This window comes from Empidonax traillii, unplaced genomic scaffold, assembly GCF_003031625.1.
Source record: "Empidonax traillii isolate 1590-97213 ecotype Southwest subspecies unplaced genomic scaffold, ASM303162v1 scaffold24:size2376012, whole genome shotgun sequence".
NCBI lineage: Eukaryota > Metazoa > Chordata > Aves > Passeriformes > Tyrannidae > Empidonax > Empidonax traillii.
The window spans coordinates 906628-932703 of record NW_020955217.1 but is presented as its reverse complement, the minus strand read 5'-3'; the positions used below and the strand labels follow the sequence as shown (position 1 = coordinate 932703).

The window sequence follows — 26076 nt, the reverse complement described above, 5'->3', positions numbered from 1 at the left end:
ATGGTTGATTTGAACTTTATCATTACTGGTACTTAATCCATCAATTTTTTAGAAGGTAGTAAGAAGACCAGGAGCCAAATGGGGTCTTGAACTTGGGTCAGATGTCTTCAAACCTGTGAATAGTCTGAAATCTTGGTGCAGAAAAGAAGGATTAGAGTGATTGAATCTGGAGGAAGATATTTGCAGATTTCTGCACTAGGTCTTGTCTGGAAGAGACAGGCCAGGTTTCATAGTAAATGGGAGATGAAAGGTGATATTTTTGGAAAGTGATATCATGTAGTCTTTCCATTGATTTGACAAAAAAAGATAGTATGCAGTGGGAAGTGGGAGCAGTATCTCTTTATTCTCCAAAACCTTTCCCATCAATGTTTCATCCTGTGTGGATTCAACTTGAGCTCTCTGCTTTGTCCAGGAGCCAGTTTCTTGTCAGTGTTCAGACACTGAGGGGTTGTTGGTGACTGCATCAGCTGAAAAGAGATTAATCCTTCCCTGCTTTCCTTGGGTTTAGAAGAATAGTCATTCTTCTTCCCTGCCTCATTCAGTAACAGTTTATTACTCAGCCTGATTCCCTGTTGACTCAGTTATACTTGACCTCAGCCATTCTATGTATTTTCTGACCATGCGGAGTTACTGCTCTCTGCCAGCACCTAATATCCAGAAGGAGAGTGCAGAAGTTAAGGGACTAACTTCCATTAGCATATATCTTAACCCAGGGGCTTCTTGATTTTATATTATGAAATTCAAAACAGGAAGGATATTGCTTCTAAACTGCTTTGTATTGCATTTTCACTGGTCAAGAGTGCCATCCTTTTTTCTAAGTAATACCATTTTCAGTTGGGACAAAAAAACCACAACACCTCAGCAGAAACTCTCAGACTTCTAAAGCTCTGAAGGAGATTTTGGCTTCAACAGTCAACATATCTTTCAGGAAATAGCTAAAACCTGGCTTAGAAATAATGCAGGAGACTGCCAAGATTGTCAGTTTACTTCTTTGCCTGATTGAGTAGTTGTTGGTAAAACTAAATGCATTTTCCCACCAAATTTTGTTTTTGTTGCCATATATTTATATGCCATGTATATATATGAAGAATGTGTGTTTTCATAGACTTGTGCGCACTTTTTTTAGAAAACAGTCCTGCTTAAAGAACATTCCAGAGTACTTCTGCTGTGGGAGCTCAGTGGTCCAGGCTCAGAGTCCTGTCTGAGTAAATTGCCACAGAAGATATTCTGTAGAAGGTGTTCAGCTGTTGGTTTTTTGTTCGTTTTGCATGCTACTTCAAATGTGATTTGAAACCCGACACATCTTTGAAAAAAGTACAACTCTTGTCCACATCTTAAGTAAACTAAAGCATATTGTTAATACAGTAAACACCATAAAGGACAACTCTTATCAGTTAAAAATGTAATTGCGATAGGATACTTCCTTGAAAAATATCTCAAGAGTCAATACAGAATATAGAGATGTGTGTTCCTGGAGTGCACAGGTCAGAATTGGTCCAGATATAATTACAGAGGCATATAATAATCAGTTTTTCTGTGATTTGCCAGAATTCTTACAAATAACATAATCTCTGCCTGTACAATTGCCATCCCCACACATCCAGAGTAGTTGTATAACTTGAGATCCTGGTTTTAAGAATACTTAAATTTGTGACTCCTGAAGTGGCATTCAAGGCTGTATCTCATTTACAGTCATTCAGCAATGTTATACTATTTTAGAGAGAAATAAAACCAGTGCAATTTGAATCCCCAGGTTTTAGTGTTTCATATTTTTAAAATGGATTTGTCACCAAGATATCCAGTGGATTTACTTTGTCTTCTCATTTTATAATAGGGCTTTGTAATAGTTATCTAGAACCAGCGGCTTGCAGACGGTGTGCTCGTAGTAGTGCAGCATGCTCGTGTGGCCGCCCACCTGGTGCACGAAGGGCTCCAGGAGCACGGCCCTGCCCTTGCCGGGGCTCAGGGGGCTCTGGCCCACCATGGGGGGCACGTGGGCGGCTCGATCCCCCTCGGTGGCAGCACAGGAGGGTTGGAGGCCGAGCCTGGGGCATGTGGCGCCACGCCTGTTATCACCCACGCTGGGGTCTCACCCTCCCTGGGTGTCAACCATGCTGGGCTTTCACTGGCGGAATCTGCAAAACAGGGGGAAGTAGGGAATGAGAGGGAGAAGGAGGGACAAGCCACTGCAAAGCCAGAGCCAGGCACCAAGGCCTGCTATCTCAGTGCCCAGGGGCTGGCAGGGAGCTCCAGCCTGAAACACAGAGACCAGAGAACACCCAATTCAGATCTGTTGGGGGCAAAAGAGACAGAAGGGAATGATCAAGAAGCGTGGGATGATTTACATCCTGGTTTTGCCAGCAAAACCCCAGTGCAGAGGATAATAATGTCTTTGGAAGATCCGTTTCTGTCCAGGAAAGCCTATGGACTCTATAAGAGAGAGAATGAATAAGCCTGAAAGTAGGTAACTAAACCAGTGCTGCTTTTGAAAGCATTAATGACCTCAAATGAGAATTTCACTGCTATGTATATGTGTATATATGCAGTTAGCTGAATGATCCTGGGTGTGCCATCTATGTGCAGGGCTGGTAGTTCCCCATGTCCAAAGGAAACAAAACTCTTCTCAGTTTTTTTTGTACATTAAGGGAGTCAAAGAAAACCTAGTGCTTTCCCTCTGAGCTTGTGTGTGAATTGTGGTGATGTCTCTTTTTGTGTCAGTTCAAGAAACTGCTTTACAGCAACTGAATTTTTAATGGAAATAAAAAGTATGCAGCAGGAGACCAGCTGTCTCCCTCACTCTGCTTCGCTTTCTTTCTCTCTGCATTTTGAGGTAAAAAAAGGAAAGCCAGAAATATCACACTGAGGAAAAACAAACTTTCACTTTGTAATGTATTCTAAGAAGCGACTACTGCACTGTCTCATGCCTTCATGATAGAGAAACAGTAAACAAGAAGAGCCCAAGGAATGCAAAATGCTAATACTATGATTGCAAAATGCAGTAAGTGAGCCTTTGCAAGACCAGCACTCTTTCGTTAGGCTAATGAATGAAAATAATTAAAGGCAATAATTTTCCAAGTATTGCCTATGTTACTAAGCCTACCTGCATAAATAGAAGGCTGATCCATCATTTTGTATAGTAATCACTTTATAGTTCAGTTAATTTTGAATCAGCAAAATAGATTTATCTCTATTAGTATGATGCCATTATGGTGATAACTGTGAAGGCTGTTCCTATCATAAATACTAATGTTTGTCCAGATGACTAAATCAGGATAAACAGAACTAATTCAGCTTCCCTGAACTGCTCAGGATCTCCTGACAGTGAAAATGCGGTTGGTCTTATTAGCATTTCTGCAGAATGTAATTTCTGAGGTACAGTGCCTACTTTTCCTATGGGGGAAAGTAAGGGAGGAGGCTGGTGGAAAAAAAAACATTAAGGCAGGTCTAATTTTTGAAAAAGGGAGTGTCAATGAAGCAGAACACTGAACAAGGCAGCTGCAAATGCAGAGCGGTGCAGCATAAGTTGTTAATGGCAGCATTCACACTACCTGGTATGATGGCACTAAGGTTTCAGCAGATGTGTGTGCCAAACAGACACAGACACACAAAGGCAGGGAGTAAGACAAAATGCTGCAAGTGCAAGGTTTGCAAATGGGGTAGATGCAAGAGGAGTTCTTCAAACTTTAGAAATTAACGATGGAGAATGTTAAAAACCAAAAATCTAAAGTTTTTTGTGAGATCATTTGTGGTTTACTTGGTCACAAGATGCTGATGAGGTTTCTGCCCTGAGCTACTATTTCACTGTTAAAGAGACTCCTAACTGAGGCTGCGGAAATTAAAAGAGGGTCCTAAAACAGGGTAATTTGAAATGCAGCAAGTCCCTCTGTCTGACTGGTACATCCATATATTATGATCTAAGTATTTGCTTTTCTAATGGCAAAAACTAAATTTTCATGAAATTTCATGACAGATTACTTTAATTTTCAGAACATTTCATTGTATCTAGTAATTTAAAGGCAATCTGTTCGTGTACTTTGCGTAGTCCTACAAGGCAAGTTCTGTCTTTATGTGGAAATTTGGGGTTTTGAACAATGGAATTGTACTATGATGGAGTTTACTAGATTCTGTTTTATTTAGTGAAGTCTGCAAGGTTTTTTTGTTGTGAGTTGTCAGATGTATGTTTGTTGTAAAAAGTCAGAGAGTATCTTTCAAAAATCCTGGGCCAACAGGAATAAAGCAGATACATGTTCCTTTTACAGTGTTCTAGCATCACGATACTGTAATCTCTCACTTTAGAAGTGCTGCCCTAAAGTAGCCTCCAGTGGCTTTGTATTTCTTCCAGTAGCAATAGCAAATCCAGCTTCTAATACTTCAGCTTCAGTCAAAGGCTCAGTTGTTTCCCTGATGCAGAATGACAGCCCAAGTTCTGAAAATGTATTGATCAGATTTCCTGGGAGTTTTGTTTAACCAGCAACATTAGAAACCTTTAGTGTTAATACTAAATGTCATGAAGAGAGGCATCTGTTTTATCAATATCTTTCTGTAACAGTATTGACTGTTCAGTTTGAATAACCAAAACCTGAGACTGGAAACAATTTTGTCTTTTACCCTACATACATACATCAAGTCATTTTACACCTTATTGCTGAGATTGGATTATCCTGGCTTATTATAAAAGTCAAAGTGACTGCAGTTCTGGAAAGCTTCTTTGACGATGAGGACAGGCAAAGATGCAGGAATGGACCATGACTAGGTTCCCTGCAGATTTAAGTCAGAACAGTTTCATTGGTTAACAAATTATTACAAATGATTTGTCATTAACAAATCATAACAACTTAATTTTCTCAGGTACTGCATATAATCAGATGCAGTGAGATGGCAGGACCTCCCCCTTTCCTAATGCTGGTGTATTCAAATTAAAACTTGAGTATTCTTACTGTTGATGAGTTCAGTTTACTTACATAAAACCCAATTAAATAGCAACAAAATGCAAAAAGAACATCACTGTTAGAAAATGATACTTCTCTTACGAAGTGGTGGGCCTCCTGAGCTGAACCTCCAAAGCACTAGGTCTTTGGTCAATCCATTGTAGCTTTGTTGATCTCTGTGCTGCCAAACCATTTTCTGCTAGTGCTCTGTCTGGTCCAGATGCATTACAGCATCACGACAGATCTTACAGGAACAGTGACAGTTCAGCACAACAGATCCGTATGTGGCAAAGTCACCAAACAGATTCGAGTTGTTCCTCTTAAAATCAATTTTGTAGCTTCTTGACTATTCTGATAGCCATCTCCTCATGAGATGAATACTTCAGAGCAGAATACCTCACTTTTTCTTACCATATGTCTTTCAGAAGTTGGTGTATTTCAGACTGTTGATTGAAGAGTTTTTGATATCTTTGGCATTTAAGGGGATTGCAGTCTTGAATGATAAGTTTCATGGATGATAGTTTAAAAATCTTTGAGTGAAAAACCTTTTCTTTTACCAGACCTAGGTTATGAAATTTATCCCATTTTGTCACAGACTTAAGAAGTCAACAGACTTCAGAGAAGGGTGGTTTTTTTGGGTATTCAGATTTGTTATAATAAATAGGAATCACCCTAAGCTTGGATTTCATGGAGAACTGGGACATTTGTATTTCAGAACTGAACAGAACTTTCAGCTCTTAGTGGACTTGGAAAACTGTCGCAATGGTGTTTACCACAATTTTCCCTTCAAAGCATACAACATCTAGGCACGACCTGAGCCCTGCATTTGTGTGACCTTTTCATCAGCTACAGCTTCACTGTAGTGCAGGCTTCGTTATGTTTGATATGTTTTGTGAAGACATACTGTATTTTTGTTGTGGTACTGACTCACACTTTGGGTGATTTTAGGTATTTGGTTATTAGATTATGCATATTCTACAAATGCTGTTCTACAAGTGGTAGTGCATGTAAAATCAGTTGAACAGTATGAAGGAAAGGGAAATGAGTCAAGAGAAGAACAGAACAAGAGGCCAAAGAAGCACTTCAAAATAAGTACTTGGGTTTGTTTTTTTTTAATTACTATTATCATTTAGCTTTTGTAACAAAACGCTAGAGCTTGTTCATTACCTTTTTCCAGCATTCCCTCTGACCTCCTAGATCTGCAAATATCCAAAAAAATTATTAATTTAGGTAGCTAAAATGCAACTTTTTAAATTTCCCTGGTAGATCCTTCAGGCATACCCTGTGGCTCAACCTTTTGTCTGAAGGTCAAGAGAGTTTTATTCATCTGACATAAGTAACTTAAGTGTAGCATTTATAACTTGAGTAATGTTATGGATGATAACACCATTAGATATTTTTACAGCTTCAGCAGGAGTTCAGCCAGCAGGGCTATCAGCCTGATAAATGCTTTCATCTTAAAGGTTGTATTGCTACAATAACCCCAAAGCGTAAAGCTGCTCCTTGCAACCTACAACCTGGCTAAAGAGATGAAGAACGCCCTCTGACATTTCTAGGTTGCTAAAGAGCTCTCAGGTTCCAGTCCAAGTATTAAGATGCTGACATGCACCTGTTCTGATCTGAATTGGAAATTACTGAGGACTTCATAATTTTGAATGATATCGGGGCAATGCTACTCAAAAGAATTACCTTTAGACTGAGATGAGACTGGGCTTTGGGTGATGAGTGCAAGCATTCCTACCCGATTATAAAATGTTTCTACAGGATTTTAGGAGGCAGAATCTTCTACTACAATTGTCAGAAACAATAGAGAGTTTCACCTCCTCTGTCTAGGTATTTGCAGTTATAAAGCTTCTAGGAAACTGGTAACAAACTAACCTATAGAGTAGATTGAAAGTGGTGTGAGAAACTAGTAGGATTTTGCCTTTGTAGAAGTTTATTTTGTAGAGATTTGAGGGAGAGTGGCAGTGTTTTGAAAGTAAATAATGAAAGCGACTGTGTGCTGATTATGCACATAAAAACAGTTGAAATAATGAACAGTGTGAAAGGAGATGATACAAGTGGAAGAAGAATAGAATAAAGGATCATGAGAGAAAGTGACATGAGATGAACAAAGCTGGAGTTCTTGCTTTTGTATCTAAGAGTAGTAATCTGAGGCTTGTAGCAAACTTTAGTTGCTGCTTTAATCCAGCAACTCTTTAACACAAAAATACTCATAACATGTAATGATTATAGTTAAGGCGGCCAGATACTGACTTTTTTCAATACTTTTGATAATGTGGAACTACTCCATTTTTTTCTTAAGATTTTAATGACTTCACTGGAGTTCTTTTGTTAAATTGCCATTCTAGTTTACAACCTTCATTGATCATTACACTGATCATTGAAGAAATTTTAGTGCCTTTTTTTTACTGACTAAGACTTAAGAAGCCACGCTTCCTTTCTGAAACGTCCAAAAGTGCAACCATGACAATTGCTTCCTAGGAGAGCGCTGTTGTATAAGTCTGATACGAAACACGCTTTTAATGCTGCAAGTCTGACACTACATCTCAGAAGGAAGATGGAAAAGAAGACCTCTGACAGCAGAGGCCAGCAGGGGTGATTGCAGTCTTTGAACAACAACTGTACTGGGAGATCCTAAGTAGGCTATGATTCTTCAGCTTGGAAAAGAGATGACATGGGGATTAGATAATAGAGGTCTATAAAAATTGTGACTGATGTTGAGAATGTAACTAGGGAGCAATCATTCTGTATTTCTTTTAGTATTAAGAGCTAAAGGTTACCAAGTGAAATTATCAATTACCAAAGAAGAAGGAATATTTTTTGCTGGAAGCTACATGAGTGTGTAGGGGAGATGCCTGCTCAGTGCATCATGTTCTTTTACTCTTCCCCAAACACTTGACCACTCTTAAAGGTAAGATACAAGGCTAGGTGAATTTTTGATCTGAGCATATAATTGTTAGTAACTTAAATTTACAAGTACTGGAAATAGGTGGCAGACTGAAGAGCAAGTATAAGATTGGCCTTCCTTTTAGCTTCATTTTTAATGCTGGCCAGATTTCAAATTGATGAGTGCCTTTAAACTTGCTTTAAAATGTATTTGCCTCTTATGGAATTACGTGATAGCAGCAACAGCCTTGGCTAATGCATTTATAGTTTTAAGATTTATTCATCCTTATTTCCTGATGCTTTTCTAAAATTCATCAAATATGCAAGGTCTTAACTTGCTTAAAGCCTTGAAACAGAAAATGCTTATAAGAAAGTAAAATTGCAGGTTCCAGTCAGTCTGACTTCAATCTCTGCATAATGGCTATGGAGTTGCGTAGAGGCAAGAAAAAAACTCGGGTTATCCATTTGGTATTTGAAATGGTGGGTGGAAGCTCTTCTTCATCTCTTCCTGAATGTGTAGCACGTTGCCTTCCTCTTGGACTGATCATACTGCTTTTGCCTCTGTTTTGCCACCTGCTCTCAGCTTGTCAACTGAATAGCCTGTCTTTCTCTATTCAGCTTTCTCTTTCTTACAAGCTGTTTGAAATCTCTGCGAAGACCTCACTTTTGTCAGCAGTGCCTTTTCTTTTGATACTGTTATGACTGATGCACACTTCAGTTTCTGCCACCAATTTTAGAAGTTTCTGTATAATCCAAAAATACTGCAGAATCTGTGGTAGCCCTTCTGCCAGCTCACTTCAGTTGTAGTAATGGCCAAGTTCAAATAAAGTGTAATGTTTCATGTGAAAGTGAACAAAATGCACCACAAGACATTACTTGCTTGCAGATTTTTATGAACTTAGCTCTAGACTCTACTGCTTTAACTTCATTCTTTACATAGATCTTTGGTTGCAATGTCCTATTCTGGCACCATTTCACATCCCTGACTGCTTTGCTTTCACTTAATTTCCAGCATAGCTAGTTAACTACAAGATGCATTTGAAGGAGGGTCCAGTGGCTGACATTTGGAGAGACTAAGGCCTGTTCTGTTATTTCCAGGTACTGTTTGGCACTGCTGATGGACAAGTTATCGTCATGGACTGTCACGGCCGAATGCTGGCCCATGTGCTCCTTCACGAGTCAGACGGCATCCTCAACATGTCCTGGAACTACCCGAGCTTCCTGGTGGAGGACAGCAGCGAGAGCGACACGGACTCCGATGACTATTCCCCACCACAAGGTAGTGTTGTGTGCATGTCCTTCTGTTTCAGTTTTGCCAAGTGCTCGTGAAGACATCTCAAATACAGGGAGTTGTCATGCTGTTCCAAAACAACAGGATGGCCACAGTTTCAAGCTCTGGTAGACTAGAGAGCTGGTATGGGAGAATGGGTTTGTTCCCAGCTCTGCCACCAGCCTTGCTGCAGGTCATACCTCATCTGTGCTGCTCTGCCTCTGCACAAATGAGATAACAGCACAAAGCTCAAAGTTTTCAGTGAGGGTGACTAAAAAGCACTAGATAGAGGCATGTCAGGTTTCACTGATAAGCAGGTTTGAGGTATTGCAATGGTTCGTATGTGTGCAGGTAGTCAAAGTGCAGTCATGGAAGTTAATGCATTATTATATACATCCATGTGAAAAGACGCAAGTACTAGACATAGTGTGAAGTACTGTATATGTAATTTTATCTCTGTCTCTTAGGATTTCTGTAATGCTTATCATTTCAGTCCCATCTCTGATAGTCCTGATGTAAAGAGTTCAATAAATACCATAAAAGACTCGAAAATTAAGGTATTATCTGCAATTATGTGGGGTATAAGCAGGGTGAATAAAGATGTCTGGAGTTACTAATTCACATGCTTCAGAGGAGATTGCCAGTTTGAGGGTCAGGAAGAAATCCTTCCCTCTCCTTAAGTCTCAGTACAACTCATTTGGTGAAATGCTTTGGTTTTAAACTCTCAAAATCATCAGTAGCAAAGACATATGAGGCCTAGGTGTCCATGCGCAGTCAGTCCCATCCCTCTCATTTAAGTAACACTAATACTTCCCGGTGATGTGGTTGATTAGTTTATAAGCTGTAGATATGTAATTTCTGTGTTCTAGTGTATAATGGTTGAACTAAATAAAGAATTAAGTTTATACAGTGGTGATTGTACAATGAAAATTTTAAATACAAAGTATCTAGAAATAATTCTGAATTTGCATCTCAGATCCGAACCTCTGAATTGAGGACTTCTGCAGTTTTAACTCTAATTTGGATTCAGTTAAAAAATCTACCTTTTCCAGTACCATGTGTGTATACATAAGCTTGTCTGTATAACAAGCTTATGTATTTAACAGATAATGAAAGAAGATAGTCTGATCATCTGGTAAAATGATCGCATATTTTAAAACTGAGTTTCATTTTGGCTTTCGTTCCTCACTTTTGGTACTGGGTGAGATTTCTTATCTTAAAAGAAAAGAAATTAACTTCAACCTAGCAAGCTTCTAAAACAAGACAAGACAACAGCATTGAATTGGTTTTTTGCTGTTTTTGTTTTTAAATACTGAGGTTCCAGTTGGAGGATGATGAAGCTGCAGAATACACAGATGAGAACTTAAATGATCTGAATGTGTTAGCTTTTTTCTGAGTCAGTCAGGGGGTGGGTGGACTCATTACAAGCCTACAAGCCTATTTTAATGATTACCCAAACATGATGTGTTTTCTTGAGAGCAGATGCAGCATAAATCGCTCAAAGGTGATGAGCCTTTGACTCACACAGATGTGTAAGAAGGACTAGAAGTTTGTTGGGTTTTTGTTTTTAGATTATATACACACAGAGTTGGTAATAAGTAGACATCTTTCTCCAAAATGCTTTCTGATCAACTTTTTTACAAGTTCAGAAAGCAATATTACTCTTAACTGGCTCTGCCATTTTTGTTGACTGAAAAGATATTGGCTGGGCCTTGAGAGACACTTAATCAGGGACCAGTGACATCTTCTCTCAGAAACTGTAAACAGGAAGAGTTAAACAGCAAATGCTACAGATGGTGATATTGGTCATGAAGTATTTAAACAAAGGAGTTTCAGTGAATACTGAAAAACAAACCCAGAGCAGAGACTTTGCAGAAATGATTTTTAAGCCACATGTTCCATTTAGGCTCACTCAGACCTTTGGGTGCATTGGATCCTGTTACACAGAATGGAAGGTAACTTCATGCTGCTGCCTAGCTCTTAATGTTTAGAATGAAGTAATTTGTGACAGGTCAAATTGTTCTCTTAAAGTTCTTATAATGTCTCTATGTGACTTAAGGAGGAGTCCCGAGCACTTGTCCAAGAAGAATGTATGTTGAACAAATAATTTTTAATGTGATTATATTGTTCATCACACTGGTTTTCAACTTGGGTTCCAAGGAAGTCTTCCGAGGCATTGGTTTTCAATTTTTTGGCACTTCAGGGAGTTGACAATGGAGAAAGATTGAAAAACACCGCTATATAATATAATAGGATATGCAATAAATCACTTTGGATATGCTGCAGTAAAAATTCACAAAGTAAAAACACAGGAGTGTCACAGAAACAGACAAGCTTAAGTAGGGAAATCTGCTTTGCTTTTGCCTATAAATGTTGCAGAAATAAACAGGTGGAATTTGAGGCTGGAAACCACTCCTGATGATGGTAGGCTGACATACTGTGTGTTTCAGCCTAGGTGTAGTTACTTTTGGTTGTTTACCTTTTGCTCACTCCAGAGCCTTGTTTTGCAGATGGACCAGCTGCGTATCCCGTCCCGGTGCAGAACACCAAGCCACTGCTTACTGTCAGCTTCACGTCAGGAGACATCAGTTTAATGAACAATTATGATGACTTGTCTCCTACTATCATCCGCTCAGGGTTGAAAGGTACAAAAAGAAGCCATTTCACTCCTTCCTATGCTCTGTTTTTCTTGTGGTTTTAATAATGTGTGCATAGGTTATGTTTTTGTGATTGTGTCTCCTCAACCCTGAAGCATTCGGCTGCTGTTATTGCTGTTTGGAGCAGTGACACCTGCTGGAGGAAGAACAGCGCTTGGCTGATGGAGTTTTTATGTTTGAATAATGTTTCAAAATGTTTTTGATATAGTGTTTTTTGGCAGTTTTGTAGAGCAATCGATCTGTTTGCTGTTGTTCAGCTGAATGTACTGGTGTGTTTATGCTTTTTTGTGTGAATGCCTCTGCTACATAACACTGCCCTTGCATGTTTAATTGACAAAGTTTTTCGTGCTTTTGGTAACCCAATGTGAATTGCAGCGCCGCTTTGATTCTCACAAATATTGAAAACTTGCTAGAATTATTAACTATCAAGAAGCAAGTTATTCTGAGAGAAGGACAATGGCATTGATTAATTACTATGCATCTTGCTAAGTGATGTGCATGAATGTTTGTTCAATCGGCATTCCATGTAAAATCTTTAACTCACATTGAAATTTTTACTGGTTTTGCCTATTAAAAAAGTCCCTTACTTTGCCGGCACTCTCAGTACAATTTACTGTGTTTTGCCTGCAGAGACATTTTGATTCACTGCCGCACATAGGCACATATGCTTTAGCACCTCCACGGGTAAATTAGTTTTAAGTTAGATGAAAAGAAAATGAGGCTGTTGGAGCAGACTCTTAGCTGTTCTGGGGCAGGGGGATGTTTTGGTGAAAAGTTTCACTAACACCAGCCCCATAGTTTTTTGGTGATCGATTATATAAAGTAGTCTTTGGATGTAAAAAAAAAAAAAAAAAAAAAAAAAAAAAAAAAAAAAAAAAAAAAAAAAAAAAAAAAAAAAAAAAAAAAAAAAAAAAAAAAAAAAAAAAAAAAAATCACCTTTGAGGTTTCTTTTTCACTCCTCCCTCCATCTGTGCCATCACAAGAAGTGCATGAGTGGCAAAATATGGCATCATGAGGCAACCCTTTGATCCAGAAAACTTTGTCAACCAAAAGGATGCCTAAAGTATGGAAAACTTAGTAGTCTTGAGTTGTCACCTAGTCCATCTTTCCACTGGAAACAGTAAGAGAAACAAACCACAGGTTGTTCTCTGTTTAGAGTTGCAGGGCTCTTTCTTGCTGAGTGTGTCTGTCCTGTTTCTCTTTCCCCATTGACTCTCACTAGTAGAAAAAAGATCCCTTAATTATGTCAAGAATGTGCAAAACCACCCAGTTCAGGATCTCCGTCCTGTCCAGGCACTTGGTATTCTGCTGAGAGTGGATGGTGTTCAGTATTGGCTGCAAGTTCTTATTCCTCTGCTTGTGTTTGAAATTTCAAAGTATTGCTTTGTGGTCTCTGCAGCAGATATCCCTGCCTTTATGGGCTGTTATAAGGCTACTCAATGTGTTTTTAAAGCAGTCAACTATAAAACTATTTCAAGCAGTAACAATATATTTTTGCCATTCAACTGGCTTTGCAGAGCTGTCATTTTACTGGGAATATTTCAGTGAAATTGATAGAGAAAAACGTTGATAATTTGATTACCCAAATAAAAGTTCTTCTTTTCTTCCAGTACTGGTGGTTTTGTCAGTCCTAGTGGAGGTCCTGAACTGTTCAGATGTATCCTTTCTTTTTTTATGCTTTTTAACTCAGTGATTCTCAGCCCACTGGTACCTGCAGAACTGCTGAACTACATCTACTGGTTGCACTAGTTAGTTAGAGCTATTGCCTGCTGAGGTATTGCAAATTTGCAATGCTCCCTGTTCAGTGTTTGCTGATACACATACCTGTAGTGGCTGGCAAGTAGTTTTTAGGGATGACTGATCCACTGATTTACTTGCAGACCATTACCCTGGGCAAAACCTCCATCTGATTTTTAATCTCTGTGCTTATGCTGAGAACCTAGTTATCAGTTGAACTATTTTATATAAGGGTTCAATAGTTGTTGAAGACCCTGTTGGCGGTGCAGGCATGCAGTAGAGCCACATCCAACCCTTCACTGCCTTTGCAACAGCCTAATTATAGGAGCTTGTGACAGAGAAAACTGCTGGACAAAGTAATCACTCATCTTCCTCTTGGTATGGGGATCAGCTGGAAGTTTTACCTGAAGACATGTATCCAAAGGAGACTGTTTTTTCATTTTGGTAGTATTGTAGTTAATCCAGTTACCAAAAGTGGAGTTGATCAGCTTGCCTCATTTATTTCTAGCCTGCCTATCATTTTACTCTCTGAGAAAGATGAATTAAATCCCATCGTAGGTTACTTAGAGGGCTGAAAACTAAGAGAAAACAAGAAGCATACTATGCCAGCTGTGGGAAAATTATCTTGAGGAACTTGCATCTTGCCTCTGATGTATACAGAAGCATAATTCCCATGAGAAATATCAGAAAGTTGAAATAATACAAAACCATTTTAAATTGCACATAAAAGTCCCTGAAAATGACAAGTTGACAACTTGAAACAATTTTGAGATCCTTCCTGCCAACTCTCATTTCTCTACTGCTTCTTCATTTGAAGACAGCTTCTCGCCCACAAGCGTCTTCAAAAGGTTCTTGGCAGATTGAGCATCCCAGAGCACAGAAATTTTGTCTTTACCTTCACTTTGTCTCAGCACAAAAGGGCTACCTTTCACCTTTGGTTTAAAGAGTAAAAAGTTTTAAAGACTAGCTCAGTATTCTCTGCACATGCAAATCTGCCTCTGAAACACAAGCAGAAATGCAAAATACTGTTTTAGAGCTGCTCTTGAAGTATGACAAAGAGCTAGAGGATATAAGAGTTTGAAATTAACATCCCCAAATTAAGTCGTGGGTGTTCCTTATCATGAGGTGCCTGTAAGAGAAGTAACTGATACGTATATTCATATCTGTGTATATGAGAGACTAAGCCGTTCCTGTGTGATTCTGGCAAACCCCTGCTAAGCAGGTGAGTAGATTTTCACAAGTCAGAATCACAGAATTACAGAATTATTAGGGTTGGAAGGGACCTCTGAAGATCATCTAGTCCAACCCCCCTGCCAAGGCAGGGTTCCCTAGAGCAGGCAACACGGGAACATGTCCAGGTGAGTTTTGAGTGTCTCCAGAGAGGGAGACTACAGGACCTTCCTAGGCAGCCTGTTCCAGTGCTTTGCCACCCTCAACATAAAGAAGTTCTTCCTCATGTTAAGGTGAAACTTCTTGTGTTTTAGTTTCTAGCCACTACTCCTTGTCCTATCACGGGATACCACTGAAAAGAGTCTCGCACCATCCTCTTGGCCATGCACCTTTGAGATATTTATGCACATTAATGAGATCCCATCTCAGTCTTCTCTTCTCTAGACTAAACAGGCCCAGCTCCCTCAGCCTCTCCTTGTAACAGAGATGTTCCAGTCCCCTAGTCATCTTTATATGATGGTGGCAAAAGAAAACATATGACATGGAGGCCATATGTATTTATCGACAAAAGTCCAAGTCTTTTTAATTTCACATTACACTAAGTTATAACTCTAGTTTGAGTTATGCTAGAAGTTAATATTCACAGCCAGTGAGAACATGAGGGACTGCCAGATATTCTACTTTTTTCACTGTAGGCCTTTCCAGACAAATACTCTTTGCTGCTGTCTTAGTGAGAGTATTTATCTGCATATTAACTTGATTCCACTTTTTTACCCCAAATCTGTACATAGAATCTTCCCCATCAGTTTTAACGTCTCTAGTAAATTCTTGTCCTTAGGTGTTTAAGGAGCAACCACTGATTACATTACAGACTCACCGCAGAGAGAGAAGAATGAATGTTTTTTACATGTTCTTTTGCAATGTAAAGAGTAGGGAGAGTCATTCTCCGAAGTGCATCTGTGATGTATTTTCTGCTGTTTCAATGAAAAGATTTAGGTTTCTAAGTACTTCAGTAACTTTTGAGAGCATGTTTTATCTGTTCAAGTTACTTTGTGTAATCTGGAAATGCTGTTCCTATTGATTCTGATCAATTCTGACGATTACACACCATCCTTGTGATTTCAGATGTGGTGGTACAGTGGTGCACACAAGGAGACCTACTTGCAGTAGCAGGCATGGAAAAGCAAAACCAGCTGGTTGACCTCAGCAATGGTTCCCTGTTGAAAAGCGCACTTGTCAAGTTCTACAATGTGCGTGGGGAACATATCTACACTCTGGAGACACCTGTGCAGGTAGGAGGTACTTTTTAAGTCTGTTCTCAATGCTTTGCTGACATGTCTTTCCCACGTTAGCTCATTGGTTTAGAACTGCAATGTGGAAAAGGTAGCAAAATGTCCTGAATTCATTCAAAAACGCAGTATAGATAAAAATGCAGTATAAATAATGATTGTTTGCATTAAGGTAGACATGCAAGATTGCTTCTGATCCTAAGGTCCACTGTGCTAGGTATTGTTTCCCAAAATCATTGGGCCATGAACAGACAGATAGAAAAAGAAAACTGTTTTTTAATGGATAAGTGACTGGGGAGAAAAAAAACCCCAATAAGTTGGTTAATATTGTAGCAGAGCCAAGAGCTGGACAAAAATATTCCAAGTCCGGTATCATAACTACAAGATTATTTAGTCTTTGTTATTGCTGTAATTTTCTAATGTACAATCAGTTGGTCTGATGCAGTATTTTACTTTTCATGGCATCAGATGGAAAAGGATGAATCAGAAAGTCTTGTTTCTGTTCCCACCTTCTGTACAGACTTTCGCTGTAACCTCGGTCATGTAACTTGCCAAGTAAATGTCAACACATGGTCTGTGTGCTGTTCAGGAGCACAACATTCTTGATAGATCTTCACTGATATTCCAGAGCCCAGCTGAATTTATCTCTGTTTCATTTTCTGCAGAATAGTGATGACTTCGTTCTGATTTCTGGCTGTTAGAAGTGAAACTTTATAATAGCTTTAAAACCTAAAAGTGAAGGAAAGTGCTATAGATAAATTAACTTAATTATGTTTAATGATGGTACATGTATTATTTTTTTTTTCAGTATACCCTGATCTGGGATGGATACAAAAGGATGACATAGTAAACCAGCTGCTAAAGCCTTTGTGTTTGCTTATATGTAGCTTATTAACCTGTGCTTATTAACTTTATCACTCTAACGTAGATAGAAATATTTAGTTGTGTAATGTGTAAAATAATCATCTCTTAAAGCCAACTTAAATACATACAGTGACATCTAATGCTGATTTAGGTACCTAAAGTCTTACCCATAAACAGCTTTATTGTCTTAAACATAGCCCCTTCAGCAAAGTAGTACAGCCCTTTCCTCTCTGGATCAGTTCTGAAGAAAACATATTTATATCAGTGTTGCTTTTTCCCAGACCAGGTGAAAACCAAACCTGTTCTGTTACTTCGGTACCAGAATACAGCATGCCCACATTAGCTGTTGAACCAGTGTAACACTGGTGTTAAGCTGTGAAATCACAGTGTGGTTTGAGCATGTGATCAGATCAGGCCAGGTTGCCTTAAAGTATGAGTGTGTGCAGGCTCTTCTCTTACGGTTTTGTTCCTAGTGATCTCAAATTCTCCTTTATTTAAATACCTTCATCTCCTCTGGTTCTCCAAATATAGCTTCATGTTTTCAGCTCTTGTCCTTTCTACTCTACTTAATCAGCTGGAAGAAAGCACATATTGTGGCTGACATGAGGGCTAATCGTTCTGCCATTATGTGAGTATTTCTAGGGCAACTGACAGGCCACACAGAACATGTTACCACCAAGCTTATATTGCAATATTTCTCATTGTGAAAGTAGTAATGTAAGTCTCTCAGCTCTTTCCAGCTGCTAGTTTTCATGGAAGTGGCAGTATTTTAATGTAATGGAGACTTCTTCCCACATTGTCAACTGCAGATGAAAAGCCAACAGCTTCAGAAGTTGTAAGCCAGGTTGGAAATGAAGGATGGGGAGGGTCGGGGGGTGGCAACCGCCGCTTAATAGCAGAATCATAGAGTCTCATTTCCTTTGGAAACCAGGATGAAAATAACATTCAAACTGATATATTTATGTTTAATAAAAAACTGCGTGTATAAACCTGCCTAAAATTAGAGCCACTCCTCTTCTCTTATTAGTCAGTGTTTATTCTCTTTATTTGGTGCATTTAAATTCATATTTACTCAGCTGCAGGAGGAAGTGAGGGATTTTTCAGAAGGACACCTGTATCTGCTCATGTGGACTTTATTCTTCTATGTATTTGAATGCTGATCTAGCAGCATTACCAGCTAAGTGACAGGTATGCTAGAACATTGTTAAGTAATCAGTGTACTAACAGGGCCAGATAAAAAACAGAGTTGCAAAAGAAAATTGCTAATAGCTTTTGTTATGCCATGCCTCTGCTCCAGAGACATATATGCAACAATGACAGAATGAGTCAGTGGTCCCAGTGATTTGTCTCATGACAGATTCATCAGAGTAGATTAGTTAGTTTTCTGTACCATGACATTCAGCCTTTTAATGTGATTTTATAAAATTCATCACTGGTTACTGAAGGGAAAAAAAGAAGAAAATAAGAGAATTTCCTCATCTTGAACTCTCCTGCTAAGACTTATTCTTCTGAAGAAGGCACATTTATTCTAAATGACTGTTGCTCTGAACATAAGGGCCAGAAAAAGTAAAACAGTGATGAACGGAGAAGATGGTGGATTACAGGTGTAAAACTGATTTTCCATGTGGTCCTCTCTCCCAGTTCTTTGATAAAGCAGATGTCTGAAAATGAATTTTATCTGAAGATTAATTTTGTCCGTAAAATGTGCTGAATTGTTTTTGTTTCTGCTGTTTGTCTGTCCTGTCTTCAGTAGGATATTCAGGAAACAGGAGATTTTATTGTTTATAACAGAACTCAGTCTAAAATATGCAACTTGACTGGAATGTTACTGAACATAAAATCACTGCAAACCCCAAAGGTAGAATAGATTTGGGAACTGCAGGTAACTCATCTTGATGATGACTCTTGTCGTGGATCCCTTCAAGATGTTTTATTTGCTCTCTTCTCCTCCAGCTTTAGTATGGTTTTGGCATCCTCTGCCTCATTTGATTAACTCTCTTAAGCTTTTACCTTCAGTGTAGGAATTTATAGTTCACAGACTTAGTTTGCTGACTGTAAAACCCCCAGAGAGAGAAATCACACTTGTATAGAAGTATTGAAGTGAAAGCAGGAGCTTTGCATGAAAAACAGCATTCATAAACAGAGTGGTATAAACACAGTGTAACACTGTCTCCTGTTCCCTGCTCTGGGGCTTCAGGCTGCCACTCTGGCATACTGCAAGGATATATTTGCAGAATATAGTGGAAAGAACTGAAAAAACATTGGTAAGGATTGGTCCAATATTGAATTTTTGCTACACAGAATAAAACTGGTTTGAACTTTGAAAAAATGATGAAAAAAATTTTGGAAGAAACTTCAGAATATCACACCGGACCAAACTGTGTCCATACTGTGACTCCAGAGTTGACACTGGTTATTTGTTTTATACTAAAAGTATATCTTAAGAGCTGTTGATCAACTGATGACTATTAAAAAATGTACTATCAATTTCTGTAAAATTTTTCATGTACTGCACTTGTCCTTGTACATACGAACACTAACCTGATGTACCAAAAATATGCCCAATTGTTTTAGCTGGCAGTTTTTTCATGGTACTGCTTTTTCAAAATTTGAAAATGTAATTACAACAGCAGGCTGCCCTTCTGATCATAATTTTATTATTGAAAGAATGTTAATTTCTTACATTGTTTATTAAGTCCCGGAAACCTTTCACTGGCATCAAGCAGGGATGAGAATGATCAGCTCATTCAAGACTGTTTTATAGTCTTGCTGAAATTGTTTGGAGGAAATGCTGCAAGCCAGTTCTGTCACTTCAGAATTTCTCATCTAATGTGCAGACAGGTCTTTCTTATATCAACTAACTATACCTGCTGTCACTTCTGAGTGGATACAGCTGCTTCATATCTTCCTGTATCTTGAACTTTAAACAGGAGTTTCCTACACTACAAAATTATCTAACTTCCAACTTTGAACCATCAGATGGAAAAAAATCACAAGTTTGTTAAAGTTGTACCGTATATTTTGGTTCCTTTTTCACTTTGTATGATTTTTTATATGTCCCAGAGAGGAGGGAGAACAAGAACACAGATTTAGAATGCAGATCTCATCTATACACCTTTACTTTTACACTAAATTTACATTAATTTATGATTTTATATCACTGTGTAACTGGTGTAAGGACAGATTAAACCTCAAGTGCAGTGAACACGGAGGATGAGAGTGACCTAAGCCTCACATGTTGTATAGACAGCAAGATTAAATGCAGAAAAATTGTATTTGTCAGTGTAATATTTTTAAACCCTAGTTCAAAGTGGTATAGTAAATACTGAATCTTTATAGGAGAGGTTTTCAGAAGTGTTTGAGAAGAAGACCCACTTGCTATAGACCTGCTGCTGTCAGCATTTTACAGGCTGTTTATCTGCTGGAAATGTCCCAGCATCTAAATGAATAGATTTAAGATTATATGATCCCCCAGAAACCTTGTAGTTCTGTAAAAGCTATTTTAGTAAGGCCTGAGAAGGAAGGTGCAGTTTTAGGTTAAATTCAGATCAAAAGGCTATGAGAGATGAAGCTGCTGAGCTGAGCTTACACAGAGAGTGTTCAGGTTTGTTGCTTCTGAATTAATGTTGACTTCCATTTATATTGCGTGAAATCAATCCTATTTAGTTGTTATTGGTTGACAACAAAGGTTCAAGAAGAATTTATTTTCTTACAGAAGCAAAAGCAACAGTTTAGAACTAACTGGTGAAACGTGCTTGAGGATATCAACAAGGACCCTAGTATTTTTCATGTAGGCCATAAGATCATCTCTGACTGCTGCAGAAATGGATTGTGATCAGGAGTGGAAAATGGAGACACTTGTCTAAGCAAAGACTCCTTCTGCTAAAATTGAATCTTGTTGTAGTGACTTCTTTAAAAAAATTGCTGTAGAAATAGAGAATATGTAAGGAACATTTGCAAGTCAAATAAGAGTTTATTATATGAAAAAATCATGTAAGACTACAGCAGTGTAATTTCTGACCACATCGTAGTCTTTATTGCTTTTATCACCCTCAGTTCTTAACAGTTAATATTTTTCCCACTGTAAATACAACAAACAGAAGAATCAAGGAGTTACGTTCCTTCCCAGCAACCATCCCTGAATGCTGTGGCAGTACAGAGATATGCACACACAATTCACAAAAGCCAGGTGGGCGTTGCAGCCATTGCACCTTTCAGCTTGTCTCTGAGAAAAACAGAGGGAAAATTGTGCATCTCCACATCAGCAGTCTCAAGTGAGAGCAAGCTAGCAATGTACTTACATGTGCCATTCACTAGATACTGTTTTGCAGTTGCGTTCTTTCTCCTGAGAAAACTCCTGCTAGTTCCTGGGCTTTCTGCCCTAGAATACCATTTTTGTTTCATTGCCAGTGGGAGTCTGAGTGCCAGCAAAGAAGGGATTTGTTCAAGCAGCAGGCAGGCCCCATGGCTTAGGATTCTGAGCTCAAGGCAGGCAGCAAGAATCAGCTTGAACAGTGTTTTCATTGACTGAACTGCATACAAGTGATGGAAGGTATATAAATTATGTTCTCTCCTCTGAGACAGATGAGTGACTTACAAGAAGCAACCACAGAGCTTTGAGCAGGAATATCTATTCCTGCGTGTTTTTCTAAGGGGAGCCAACATCCCAGCTGGGGTACAGATCTGAGTAGATGTTTCTGAGTTTCAAGCTGACTCTGAAAGAAATGGCAAAAGAGCTCCTTGTTGGCCACTTGCCGAGATGTGTTTTCAGTCATTATTTCTCCTGATAAAGCATATATTTTTATTTTTTTTTGTCCTTTAGCCAATTATTTCTAATACTTAATTGTGGTAGAGCGGAATCCTACCTATGTGTTCAAGTTCAAGGGGTTTTCCATGATTATTTTTTCTACATTTTTGTATTTAAACCATGGAATTCATTCAGGTATTTCTGGTTTGTGCCGAGATTTTTCAAAACCTGACGGGATTTTGATATGCAAAGTGAGATTAAAAATTCTCATGTTATATTTGTAACTGCATTTCTTTGTTCCTAGCAGAAAAAAAACCCAACTATACAAACACAGAAAATAAAATTCTTCTGTGCTAGAATCTGCTTGTTCACTTTCTAACAGGTGAAATTTGGGCACAACAACTTTTGTCCTTTCTTCAGCTAAAATAGTGCAAATAAGTGGACACTTTATGAGGAGCAATACTTTTGTGTTGGATGTTGGAGTTCAATTGTTTTCTCTCAGTAAAGTTTGAAAGGAAAGCTGTGGCCAGCTCATAACTGACTTGCTATAGTAATTGATTCATATCCCTTGTCTGTCAAGGGGAAGAGTGGGAAGTGTAGTTATTGAAAAATATTATTGGAGCAATACACTTAAAGGTCAGGTCAGCTCTGGCATTTGGGTGATCTTTTCTTTCTCCACGACTGTAACAACAGGCTAATTTTCCCTGAATCTCCTCTTAAATCTTAGCCTTTAACCATAAAGGAAGTGTTGCTGAATACTAGGCTTGAGGAGTACAAAGGGTCTGAGCATTTAATAGAAAAGGAAGGCAAGGTGTCCCTTGCAAATCAGTAAGCAAAGACAAACCAGTGTGGTACAAGTGCTCTTTGATGATATTGAAAATATTAAAACATAGGAGGGGTCTGGGGATATGAACTGTACAAAGGGAAGAGTAGAAATGTCTTTATTTACAAACAGTACAACACTTTTAGGTGTTGTATGTTTCTCTGTTTACTTAAATGTGCACCCACTCAACATAGTGTTTGCATGAAAGTACATAAACAGAATGTAAGGGCATCATACATTCAGAAGTTTAGAATGTGACTGAACTATGGTTGCCCACTGGAAAACTGTGGTCAAGTCAGACAGGAAGGCAATGTCTTTCAACTTCTGGCTTTCTGCTCTTCCTGAGCTCCACAGTGCTGTGTTGCTGGAGGTCCCACCCAGTGCTTCAAAGCTTCTGAAAAGCCTTTTCCTTGAGACTGTGTTTAAGATTGCAAATGTTCTTGTGCTGGTATTATCTGCATCTCTGCTGTTCTCTGCATGCAGAGTAACCTGAGAAAAGAAGTGGTTTCATTTGACTCTATTTGGATGAAGTTTCCTCTCTGGGTGTGATATATTGGGTTATAACAGCTGCAATAGTCAACACTGTGGTAGGGCTGTCTGGGTGTGCTGTATTGGATTATGAGAGCTGGAATATCAGACTTCTCTTTTGGCATCAAAGGCTACACAATAAATAAACATTTGTGTGCCAAGTCACATACTTGTTTGTTCCCTCAATATATTTATAGGTAGGCTAGGGAAGTAGTTGATGCAAGGTGAACAGAAGAATGCAGTTTGGATCCCATTGTAACAGTCAGGTGGATAGTTCTGCCCATGCTGGAATTCAGCCCTTGGGGAAAATCAGGGTCACTTCTACTACTGCCATTCTTAAACTGTCATATAGTAGACATGGCAGGTCTAACTTGTGCCAATGCCTTTTCAACTGCATTTATTTTGCAAGCAGCTTGAACTGTCTCATTACTGCCAGACAGTGTGAGAGCTGAGCCAAACTTACAAATTATGAAAATACCAATCAGTAGGGAATGCTCTGTGTGATCTTTCCTCAAATTTAAGGCTGTATCCCACAGACTATGGTTATGACAAGCTACGTAGTAATTATTGGTGGTACAAAAAGGGTTTCTCAATGCTTTTGAAGTTTTCCACTATAAAATGCCTTTAGCAATTATTGTGAAAATTGCAAGGTTCACATGTTGCTGCTTTCTATTTGCATATCAGCCAACCTGAAGATTTGTACCTTCATGGAAGTATGTGTGTGGTGTTGCCTAGACGTAATTAAAATGAAGCTTCTTCATTTCTCCCCCTTTAAAACCAACATTTTCCTTGAAATCTGAGTCTAGGATAAGATGACTTCTTCTCTGTGAAGTTTTTCATCAAATGCTTTATCTTGATGGTAGTGCTGTGCAGCTGCATTCTGCTTCATATCATTCATATCAAAACGTATTTTCCCAGTTTCTCACCTTTAAGCATCTTGAATTTGTAAGTGAAAGGAAAGCTTTTCCCTTAGAGTAGATTAGTAACTTCTGGGCTAATGTAACCCTGCTGTCTGGGTACCATATTGCTAATAGAGGAGTGGATGAAAGCTGTTATTGGTAGTGCCTTGACCCTATCTTCTTGTTTGGTGCATCTTGTCAAAAGATATTCTGAAGATACCCTGACTTTTTAGCAAATACAGTTCATTATTTAGATGAAAAACATGTTTGCTTAAACTTCTGAGTGTCATAGATCGTGAAAATAAGGAAGCCCTTCACAGGAAGGAGTAAATCTTTTGTAGTTCATTGATCACAGTCTCTTGTATAGTATTCTTCATGGATTGAGAGTTTCTTCTTTACTCCATGTTGTTTATTTGTATAGAGATAGCAGATAGAAAATTGAAATACCAAAGGGTTGGTGCATATATGCAAATACAGGTGCTTTATTACTCAGAAAGCAAGAGATGACAGGTGGATGCAACTAACACTTATGAAGGGCAAAAGTAATGATGATAGAGCTTAAGAGGTCCCAACAGACTGGTACTTTACAATGAAAAAGTGGGATTTAGGAGGAAAGTTTAGAGGGCTCCTTGCAAGCAAGGAATAATGTCCAAAGCAGTAGTTGTTTATTCCACATTGTAACACCTCGTACCAGTTGCCCCTCACTCCTTCTAATTATAGTGTCATGATTTAGACATTTCTGAGTGTAGAAAAGCAGAAGACAAAAGGCCATTCTCTGTTTTATTCCTAGTTCTCTTTCGCAGTCCGGTTCCTCAGGGAGTAGTTCAAAAGAGACATCGTGCAATGGAAGACTCAGTGCAAGACAAGAAAGTTGATTTAATTTTCTCCACTCATTTTCTTCTGGGCATATAATTTAACTTTTCGGTTGTAAAATGTGAGATGTTACCAGTGGATTAGGACTGATTAGATGACTGAAAAAGTAATTTGAGTAGGGCATCAAAAGATCCTGCTTTTTAACACTGTATGACTTTAGAGCCACTTATCTAGGTACTGAATTTTGTAGATGATTCCTTGTGTGATGAAGCCTTCTGAGCAAAAAGCACTGTATAAACATCAACTGCTGTTATTGATGATTTCAGATGTTCCCATTCTTCTCCCTTTTTGTGGGCAGTAGCAGGCACTTGTAAGTTTCTGCAAGACTTAGGGTAACGTGATCGGTGCTGAATTCATCTGATCACTTGCTGTGCAGCTATCTTGGCAAAAGATCTTTTAAGAAATTCTTTTAAAGTTGTATCCTTTTGCTTTTCATGCAGCGTCCCATCATCTCCATCTGTTGGGGTCACAGGGATTCAAGACTGCTGATGGCTTCCGGACCTGCGTTGTATGTAGTCAGAGTCGAGCACAGGGTCTCCAGTCTGCAGCTGCTGTGCCAGCAGACCATCGCTAGCTGTCTGCGGGATGACAAGGACATCAGCAAACTCACCCTGCCCCCTCGGCTCTGCTCGTACCTCACCACTGCCTTTATACCAACCATCAAGGTAAAAGGACAGAAATGTGTGTCTTAGGCGGAGGAACAAAGGGTTACTAGATTGCTCCCCCATGGTGCCCCTAAGTGACAATGGCTAAATTATAAGATATTATTATAATTATCATTTTAGAGGCTTGATTAAGGGTCATTCCTGTCCTCTTCAAGAGCCCTCTGATGCATTTGGTGCCTATGAAAAATCTGAAAAGAAGGCTCACACGTGCTGGTCTGCATTGTTCCATAGAGATGGCCTTTCCAAGTACATTGCAAGGGTAAAATATGCTGGTGACTCACAAAGACTTGTGAAGAAGCTCATGCTGATGATAATACTGTGTCATGGTTATAGGAGGGATTTGCAGTGGTAAAGCTGTTGCCTCCCTGCATGTCACATGAGTGCTTATATTACCAGGAAAGTTAGACTTAAGACCTGGGGCTGCCCAAGTATTCCTACAAAGGGTTCTGCTTACCTTACTGCTCCAACAGTGCTGTGGAAAAATGAGCCAGATATTACACCTTTTCCTGTACCGCGAGCAGAACCATCTGCACAACGTGTTTGTTTCATGGTTTTGCCCTCAGTAACATCTTGAGATTTTCTAGACTCTTTATCACAACCTATAAACCAGAGCATTAGCTGATAAATGCTCAACATTGAAACGCACTTTTTTGTGATTTTTTTTTTTGTGTACGTGCTGCATCATTCTTTTGAACCAACTTCAGGTCTTTGTCAAAACAATGCAAAGCTAGAACAAG

The 26076-nt window shown here is 38.9% G+C and overlaps 1 protein-coding gene across 5 annotated transcripts in view; it reads left to right on the top strand.

Annotated features, from left to right (window-relative positions):
- Positions 1-26076, top strand: part of TULP4 (tubby like protein 4) — a 147852-nt gene that overhangs the window by 107409 nt on the left and 14367 nt on the right. For all 5 annotated transcript variants that reach the window (XM_027904749.1, XM_027904732.1, XM_027904740.1 and 2 more), the window contains 4 exons: positions 8916-9096; positions 11598-11732; positions 15777-15943; positions 25115-25339. In XM_027904749.1, the coding sequence (XP_027760550.1) occupies positions 8916-9096; positions 11598-11732; positions 15777-15943; positions 25115-25339 (708 nt within the window). The remainder of the gene's footprint in view (positions 1-8915; positions 9097-11597; positions 11733-15776; positions 15944-25114; positions 25340-26076) is intronic.